At 31.4% G+C, this 10,590-nt stretch overlaps 1 protein-coding gene across 1 annotated transcript; it reads left to right on the forward strand.

Annotated features, from left to right (window-relative positions):
• Positions 1–375: 375 nt before the first annotated feature.
• On the forward strand, positions 376–10,115 carry LOC111710647 (A disintegrin and metalloproteinase with thrombospondin motifs adt-2; the record flags this gene model as incomplete). Its single annotated transcript, XM_023484762.1, has 5 exons — positions 376–617; positions 1,839–1,910; positions 4,240–4,357; positions 8,954–9,064; positions 10,024–10,115. Coding segments are annotated over exons 1-5 (502 nt in total), but the record flags the coding sequence as incomplete, so codon positions are not given.
• Positions 10,116–10,590: the final 475 nt, after the last annotated feature.

Raw genomic sequence — 10,590 nt, forward strand, 5'->3', positions numbered from 1 at the left:
AGTCAATTAGCGCCTGGACACAACATGCGTATATAATTTAACTAGTTACCCTCGTCATCTATCTATCTATCTATCTATCTATCTATCTATCTATCTATCTATCTATCTATCTATCTATCTATCTATCTATCTATCTATCTATCTATCTATCTATCTATCTATCTATCCATCTATCTATCTATCTATCTATCTATCTATAATTCTATAATATCTCTGTGATGCACTCTAATGTGGATGTTTATAAACGTGAGTTACATGATTGAAATAATGAATATAAAGAGTCAGAATGAGAGTTTGATAACTCACCACAAATCAATTTAAACGCTATTTTTATTGAATTACAAAAAAAAATATTAATGATTTTTTTTCAGATTTATTTTATAAAATGTGATCTGTCTGTGAATAAAGATAAACTAAAAGGTGAAATTAAAAATTAAGAACGCTAAATATGGTAAAGAAGGGATTAAAGGAGATGAACTAAACTAGGAGGAATCTTCAGAAGCTAAGAATGAGAAGGGACAGGACGGATATGATTCTCCTGGTTCTCCTGGTTGGGCTTATTCAGCCGGGTAGAGTAACCTCCTTTGGTCTAACTACATACGGAGAACAATGTTTAGGTGAGTGAAAACCAATCTTGATTGTCGTCTTTGCTCTCTCATTAGCAGTACAATTTAAAATGTGAACATATAAAGTGATAATAGAAAGAAATATAATATTCTATTTTTAATAAAAAGAAAAAGCGAGACAATATTTGCCTATTTATTCTGCCACATTTTCAATGTTTCTTTTACTCTCTGAAAAATGTTAACAAATAGAAATTAATTTAATTCTAATTTAATCCCATCAGTTACATTGATTCTAATTTAATCCCATCAGTTACATTGATTCTAATTTAATCCCATCAGTTACATTGATTCTAATTTAATCCCATTAGCTACATTGATTTTAATTTAATCCCATCAGTTACATTGATTCTAATTTAATCCCATCAGTTACATTGATTCTAATTTAATCCCATAAGTTACATTGATTCTAATTTTTCTGAGAGTAAATGACATTTCTTTGTTAAGAGATGATTTTAACATGAACCTGCATATAAGTTTTTAGATTAGCGAAATTCAATGAAAATTACTGAACACACAAAAAAACAGAATTTTATAATGGAATTGTTAAAATTGGTAATGTATAAATGTGCCCAATATAAACTTTATTGGTTTATTTTGAATGAATTTACAAACCAAAACCGGTGATTTTGCTTAAAAGGACGCCTAGGAACATAAAGAAATAAAAAAACAGTCACATCTTTAAACTTTATTGATATTAGAATAAAATATGATTAATTGATATTTTCTGATTAGTTAATGATTTATGATGTGAATTCGAATTGAGTTGTAATAAATCATTCACTAAACTAAAATCTAAAAAAGCAATTGAGTCTTTGCCACAAACTATGATTTGCTAATCCCTATATGTGTTTTACTCTATTCCTTTGTTCAAATTAGTTCAACGCAGCGCGCACTGATTTAACAGAAATAATGATTTTATTAGGCTTTAGTTTTTAGATGCAAAACTAAAGAAGATATAGAAATAGTTGTACTTATGAAGTAATTTGAAGTGACCCTTCATAGTGGAAACCTGAAAAGCTTTGCCTGATAAAGAATGAATGAGATATCCATGATTTCTCTTTAAAAGTTTTCAAATATTGGTTCTTTATAAAAGTTTAAGGAGTTGTGAAAATTAAACACTTTCTAGTGTAACTATGATATCTTCCAAATTATTGACCAGATGAAGGTTTAATGGGATAGTATCTATTTTTTTTAAAACAATTTTATTTTTAGATGCTTGCAGTCAGAGAGGGTTTCCTTTCGCTTGGTGCCATAAACAGAAATCTCATAATGGAACTTTTATAGGTAACTAACTCCCCCCATATAAAGGAAAACACTTGACTTTTGTATAAATGGGGAAATATCGCGAACTTTTTTCTTTTTAATGAAGAATTTCTGTACTTTTGTCATTGATAATACCAATATAATTACCTTTTTTCAAGACAATGAAGATTTCTATGCAATTTCATTTTATTGATATAATTATATGTTTATGAATATTTTTCATTTTTTTTGGGTATATTTATATTTTTTGTTGGTATAGTGAATACGTTTTCTCATTTCATTCAGAACGACGATCGCCTTTATTTGTACAGATTTCTGTTCTTTATTACATAAAATATTTCTGTTTTTATTTACATAAAATATTTCTGTTTTTATTACATAAAATATTTCTGTTTTTTATTACATAAAATATTTATGAAAAATCAAGGAATCTATTAAATTGCTATTTATAGTTTTCCCAACAGATTTTTAAATGAAACAAAAAAAGATATTTTATATTTCTTTTGTAAATAAAATTGAAAAGAGATGAACCCAAGAATGCCTTGAAATCCTCCCTAGCTCCTCTGTAATCAATATTCTTATTGAAAATTGAAGGTCTAAACACAGCTGGAATAATCATTACGGTCCTCATCAATTTTTCAACAAATTTTTCAAGTTCGAAATTCTTAAACCACGCAATTCTTCAACCCCAGGCCCTACAGACACCAACTCATCAATTTGGGAACAGAACTTATGACATTTTATCTTGAAATCGATAAATTATAATTTTTGTCTGCAATTATTCATTCAGAATATGGCCGACGATTTATTTTCGTGTTGACCATGGAATGTTAATACGTAATGTTAATACATGTCCTGCTGTTATGAGGGGGGATATGGCCCCGCCAGCCCACCCCCTCCCAAATCGCTTTATTCATCATCAAATTAATTCCGCGGGGTTTTTACGGGGTTACCGTCCCTAAGCAATATCAAAGCTGCACCCTTTTTTAAAGGCTATCTGTCTAGCTATCTAGCTATCCGTCTATCCGTCTATCTGTCTAGCTATCTGTCTATCTGTCTATCTGTTTATCTGTCTATCTGTCTATCTGTCTATCTTTCTATCTGTCTATCTGTCTATCTGTCTATCTGTCTATCTGTTTATCTGTCTATCTAGCTATCCGTTTATCTGTCTATCTTTCTATCTGTCTATCTGTCTATCTGTTTATCTTTCTATCAGTCTATCTTTCTATCTGTCTATCTGTCTATCTGTCTATTTGTATATCTGTATATCTGTCTATCTGTTTATCTGTCTATCTGTATATCTGTCTAACTGTCTAACTGTCTATCTTTCTATCTGTCTATCTGTCTATCTGTCTATCTGTCTGTCTGTCTATCTGTCTATCTGTCTATCTATCTATCTGTCTATCTGTCTGTCTGTCTATCTGTCTATCTGTCTATATATCTATCTGTCTATCTATCTATCTGTCTATTTGTCTTTGAAACTTATCCTCTTTACAAACCAAATATAATTCAAACGCTAATTTAAGTTTTTATAAAGTTTCCCTTAATTTCTGGCTGATGAATAAAATAACAGAATGCTGTGTTTCTAATATCATAGATCTATGACAGTGATTAAAAGATTAGAGTTTTGTTTCGTTTTGTGTTGAATAGTTTTCATCAAAATTGCTCTGATTTTCCAATAAATCTTATTTAAAGGGACTGTACCGAAATTTCAAGTGACCCTCTAGGCAATGAAACCTTTATCTGATTAACAATGTTGATGATCTTATAAATGATAAAGCTTTAAATTGGTTGAGAACCGGATATTGGCATATTTGCATTGAGGGTCACTTGAAATTACGCTTACAGTCCCTATGTACTCATAAAATATTCTAAAATGATCCTAAAATGTTTGTTTGAAAATAAAAAAAAAAACTGTAGAATAATTACTTCTAAATTTAAACTTACGTTATAGTTTGAATTTCCGGAAATTATCATCATTGCGTCATTTTGGCAGAGATCTAACGTTAAAGAATAAATCTATACCAGGTTTTTTAGAATTATAAACTGTTGAAATTTTACAGCGGTTTGTTCAGAAGTACACTTTACACATACATGAAAAGAAAGTATTTATAAGACGAAAAATAATTAGTACTTTCCATGCCATCCTTTCTTAATTTTACCAGTTATGGATTAATCTGGTATTGTTCGTGGATTTCTTCATTGAAGATATTAACATTATATGCTTTATATTCACTATAGTTCAGCCTGCCTTATTCTATTGGGTCAACTACTCACTTACTGGGTACAATAGACGGGGCGGTACGGCAAAGACTAGACCAGCAACTTTAAAACTTATTTACTATTCTAGATCGAGATTACTGCAGTCCTGTGTACGGTACAACAAGATATTTGGAGACATGTACAGATTCATGTGAGAGACGAGATGGAAAACCTTTTTATTGGTGTCATACTTACACTACATCAAGGTACAGATAGAAAGATAGAAATATAAATAGATAAATAGATATATACATGTAATAGATAGATAAATAGATATTTAGATAGATAGATAGATAGATAAATAGATATATACATGTAATAGATAGATAGAAGGATAGATGGATAGATGGATGGATGGATGGCTGGATATATAGATAGATAGATAGATAGATAGATAGATAGATAGATAGATAGATAGATAGATAGATAGATAGATAGATAGATAGATAGATAGATAGATAGATTAGATAGATAGATAGATAGATAGATAGATAGATAGATAGATAGATAGATAGATAGATAGATAGATAGATGTTTGAATGGTTAATAACTGGACAAAATAAGGTATAAATGGATATCTTTATACTCTGCGCAGTCATATTAGACATCTACTAAATATACAACTTATCTTAGATTCGTATCTCTCCATGAGTCCATGGATTGCTTATACTGATTTAAAGCTTGACTATTGACCTCCTCCCCCCCCCTCACTCCCCCCCTCACTCTTTGAACATTTACAGCTTTGGGTCAGTTCATTACTATCGTTAATGTCCATGCGTACCAAATAAAACATGTCACAAAAACACATTTTTAAAGAATGTTGAAAAAATCTCAAGCAAATTGGTTTAACAAGAAAAATTAACTGTCTGTAAAAGGGTTGCAAACATATTTGAACAAATGCCTTTTTTTGTTGTAAGAAACAGGGAGGTTCGGTAATTTTCAATAATAACTCCTCTTATTCAAAAGTTTCTAAGAAGAGTAAAAACAAATATATTTTGAATTTAAAATATGTAACCGGAGCTGAAAACTTTAAAATGGGATATCCTTAATCCCAAGCGATTAATTAATCTGGAGATTAATTACAAGAAGAGCACAAGGATTATTTAATCTGGAGATTAAGAAAAAGAGGAGATCAAGCATTGATCTCGAAACTTACCATTCTAAAGTTTTCAGCTCTGATAAATTTTCTGTGTTCAAATATATCACAATTAAAGGTGTACCAGTAATGTCGCACAAATTTAATCTTCTCATTCTTTCTAGTTCACAATGATTTTACAAGATAATAATTTTTTTCCTCTAAGAAACATTACTTTGTTGCAATTCTTATTCTAGATAAGTTCTCTTTGCAAACAGAAAATTAAGATCTAAATACAATTTGGCGTTTTTCCTCCCAAGCGACCTTGATATTTCTAACCCCCCTAAAATTAAGTTTTACAACAATAAATTAGTTAGTACACACTATACACGCATAAACATTTTACATTGAAAAGTATATCCTCTAAACTAAATTTGACTGCCTGTAATTAGGCCAAAAGAAGAAAACTGCCTAATTGTGGCATGCAAAGGTTAAGAAATTATGGAAACAAATTTAGTTAACATTTTTTATCGTTATAAACTTGCGCGGTATACTTATCTATTTACATTTCAAACCGAGAAGCTTTGTAGCTATTTATGGTTGCTGCTAAATTACTGCTACATCTTTGTGATTTTATAATTATCTGGTCAGAGTTCAGAAATTCAAAACTTTTTTTTAAAATGGAAAGCATGTAAGATTCTTTCTAACGTGTAAAAATTCTTGTTACTTGCAACAAACTCAAATATTTTTTACAACCTGGGCTCCACTTTTACAAAAAAAAGAATTTTGCAAATATTTTTTAAATTAAAATAATTTTTTAAAAACTTTTTAACCTAAACTACATAAATACTTTCATTGTTGTTCCATCAACATTTCTTTGTGACAATTTCACTTCTTTGCTTAATTTGTTTTGAAAATAAAAAATGGCAATTTTCTGGAAGATGACTTGACCGTTTAATTTCCCGTGGGCCTGAGGGAACCCGGGTTTGACCGTTTAATAAATGAATTCCATCACAGCTCTGCTGAGGTGAATAATAATGATTAGTCAATAAAAAATCTTGCCCCCAGCAAACATAAGGCGCAGCAGACGCGCATCCTGGGGGAAAACGCGCGTAAGGTGTGGCACAGGAAGAATAAGAAGTGTGCTCAACAAAAAATGGCGAAGACCATTAAGTCATTTTAAGTAGAGGAACAAAACTAAAAGAAAACAGAATTTATATCAAACATATTTTGGCATTAAAGATGTTCAGATCTTAATCCTGATCGCTTGAACTCGATATCCACAGTGAGTGGAGACTTCTAATTTTAGAGTCTATAAAGCAATTCTTTCCCATGTTTATCTAAGTTATACCATACCTCCCATGATTAAAGCTCCTCTCAGGTACAATTACCAAGCAGGATATCGAAGAAAGATTCGAAGGGGTAAAGGGTAAGCCTAAGGAGAAAGGTGAGCCCGGAGGTAAAGGGTAGGCCTAAGGAAGAGAGTGGGCCTATTGGAGGGGCCGTGGGGTAAAGGGTAGGCCTAAGGCGGAGAGTGGGCCTGGGGGGGCCGGGGGGAATCAAAGTATGAGGAGGGGAAGATATTATTCTAGTTGGGGGTCACTAAAAGGTTAAGATGACCACCAAGTGAACCTATATAAGTATATATAAGTATATATAAGTATATACTGTATAGTAGATATACACTATTACAGAGTACACAGGGACCGAAACAAATCATAATAAATTGTGCAGATAGCACATCAAACACAGATAGATTGATAGATAGATAGATAGATAGATATAAAGATAGATAGATAGATGAAAGATAGATAAATAGATAGTTAAATAGAAAGATAGATAAATAGATAGATAGATAGATAGATAGCTAGATAGATAGATAGATAGATAGATAGACAACTAGATGAAAAGATAGATATATAGATAGATAGATTAGTCTTGAGCCAAAAAAACTAAGCCTTTTATCATTAAAATACAGTAGATTTTATGTACGATGGCTTTTAACAATTTAAATAAGAGATGATTTTTCAATTTTACAAATACATGATTATTGTACTAGTTATGGGAGTCTTCTTTTATGTCATTTTACCTATTTACATAAAGATTAGTATACAGTGACAATGAGAATGCAGAATGCATATTGCACAATTATGTTCAGAAAAATGAAGTATTGAAGAATAACGATATTGTGTCTCAAGCAAAATAATATTTTTTTTCAAGAAATTTTTTTTAGCAAAATTTGTGAGAGAAGTATTTTCAGGAATTGATCTTGATATGAAGATTTAAACCCTGTAGTTGCTTCTAGCTTCTCAATAGGAAATTTACAAAGGAATTGAGTTTTGCCACAAACTCTGAATTTCTATTCCCTGCACCCTTGTCGTAGACCTTGGTTTTTTCAAACTATGAATTCTGTTAGATCAAATAGTCTAAGTTTGAAATATCAAAGGTTTACCTCATCAGGTTGTAAAGATAAAGGGATTAGAAAATTTGAGTTTGTGGCCGAAAACTCAATTCCTTTCTAATGGATTTTCTCATAATAGTATGAATATTTTAATTAATAGTTTACTTTCCGAAATGAACTTTCTTAAACAATTCTATTCTTTCATTTTCTCAGATTTTAGTTAAATACTTAATCCCAGCAAAATCCATGAGGCCGAATTTAAAGAATTTGAGCCGCGGCTTAAAATTAAGAGGCGTCTCAAACATGGTTGGTTCCACTTAAAATTGTATTCAATGTTTCAAGATTTAAGCCGGCGCTCAATTGAAAACCGGTTTTTGGCGAATTTGAGACGCGGCTCAAATTCATTAAATTCGGACTGTGATTTTGCAATTTAGCTGATTTCTCAAGATCTCTAAATTTTATCCTTCTTTAATACAGTGAAACCCTTATTAACGAATACATCAGAAAAATTTATCAAATATCCTCTTGACAATTTTTCAATGAGTTTTATACTATATTACGTAAATTTTAGTATTTGCGAAAATAGATAAAAAGCCATGGAATATGCGGGAACAGTTTTAAAATGCTCTATATAATTATTTAATTTAAAAACTAAATATCTGCAACATTCCATTAACAGAAAGTGAAGAATACGACATTTTATGAGTTCTTTTGATGTATTCGTTATTAAGGGTTACACTGTATTAAATCAGTACGATTCTCATCTACAATCAAATAGGTTAATTTCACCCTCTTTTCATTAATAATGTTCTCTCATTTTAGTAGAAATAGAGAGAAAACTTTGCTATCCCCCCCCCCCCCCCCGTTAATCTACAGGGTGTCCCAATGACAATATAGGAATCTATGAACTTTTATAGGATTTTTTTATGATAAAAAGCAGCCTTTTACATTTTTTATGAAATTGTTCATATCTTCTACCAAACTTTAGATATTATATATTACAATGCAAGTTTCACTGCACTCCACTCCCATGTTTATTTGGACACCCTGTACTATTTTCCCATGTTTATTTGGACACCCTGTATACTCGAATATGATCAGTCAACTTCCAATTATCGTTTCATGATTTATCATTTCATTAATTCTTCCGTTGATAATTTCAGTTTCAATTTATCCATATATTATATGATTGTTAGATATGTTTATAGAAATAAATATTAGATATTGATGAAGTAATTAAACTAATGAATTAAGCTCAGCAAATAAAGGGTTTGTTGGATAAATTATCTAGTTTAAAGGCACAGCTGACCAAACTCTTATCTTTAGAGGAGACTGGGATTACTGCTCCCCGTTCCTTGATGATTTCTGTTCCTGGGGGACCTGGAGTTCCTGGGGACACTGTTCCACAACCTGTGGAGCTGGAACTATGGCTAGAAGGTAGAACACGCTATAATGGCTAATCAGAGTTTAAATACGACTTTGAAACTTGGGTTTCCAGAGAAAGAAAACTTCCGCGGAATAAATGAGGAATTTCGCAAAAATTTTCTTCCGATTTCGCAAACTTTTTTGCGAAAATTAATTTTGCGAAAGGAAGCGAAAACTATGCGGAATTTCGTGGAAAACTAAACAAAATATGCGACAATTTTGCAAAAAATAGTGAAAGGTTTCGTTTTCTTTGCAAAATTAAGCATTAATCTGTATCGCGAAAAAATGCTAGAATTTCGCGAAACCAAAAAGAATTTTTTTTAACCACTCTTTGGTATAAAAACTTGATAATATACGATATAGGGTTTCTAGCAAAATGGGGAAATTGTTTCGCAAAAATTTTGAATTTTCGGCGAAAAAAAATTGTCCGTGAAAAATGCGAAATTTTTGCTAAACAATTCCCCCATTTCGCTGGAAACTCTATTTGTAACCTATCTAGAGTGGTTAAAAAAATGTTGCCAAGAGCTCTCAATACAAAGGAGTTTTGTTAGAAATCAGATTTCAATTTGAAGAGAATTCTATTGCAATTTGATTTAGTTGAATAGGAAATAATATTAATGATACTAAAGAAATGTACATTATTTTTTTTTTAAATCTAAATATTTATTGTCTTTTTAAATTGTACAAAATAGTTTACGTGGAATCGACAAATTCGTTTACATTTTTTTAGATTTGTGAAATAAATACAAAATTGTTTATATGTGTTTACATTTTTTTTTTGATAGATCTGTATAAGGGTTAAATACGTACATTTCTTAAATTAGAAATTTGGACTTAAGGATACTTGGATCCTGCAAGACATATAAATTGAAGAGTGCAACAGTGAAGTCGTAGAGAATTAAATGCATATAATAAGTCATTGACGATAAGAGGGTATGCGAATAGAATAGAATAGAAATGTTCATTATTAGGAGGCGTGTAGAAGGATCTGATGGCAGGGTAGGAAAATGTTCTGGTGAAACTGAAGTAATGTACCAGGGTTGCCAGGATAAAGAATGCTCAGGTTAGAAAATTTTTAAACACTTTGTTTCTTTCTTTATTCATTGATTAAAATGGTTAAAAATGCTTTACACCGAAGAAAATAGATTCAATTCGGGGAATAGCAAAAATTATAGGGGTTCGTTAATTTTTCGCGAACACTTCCTTTAAGATTTTCCTCAAATGTGTTCATCAATTTAGATCTTTTTGTTATCTTCCATCCCCCCGGGTTCCCCTCCCCACTTTCAGCTGTTAAAGGGAAGGGGGCTGGGCCCCTGTAGCACTCCCCCCCCAACGTCCCTTTCCTGGCTCCCACCATTAAAACTCCTTGTATTGGCTAGTGTCCAGGTTGTATTTTGTCCTCTCTGCGCTGTAATATTTAATTATTATTCAGTTTTAATATTCATACATCCTAGACCTATACACCTTTCCCCCCGTCTCCCTATATACATCCTAGACCTATACACCTTTCCCCCCGTCTCCCTATATACATCCTAGAC

The sequence above is a fragment of the Eurytemora carolleeae genome, unplaced genomic scaffold (assembly GCF_000591075.1).
Source record: "Eurytemora carolleeae unplaced genomic scaffold, Eaff_2.0 scaffold1082, whole genome shotgun sequence".
Classification (NCBI taxonomy): Eukaryota; Metazoa; Arthropoda; class Copepoda; order Calanoida; family Temoridae; genus Eurytemora; species Eurytemora carolleeae.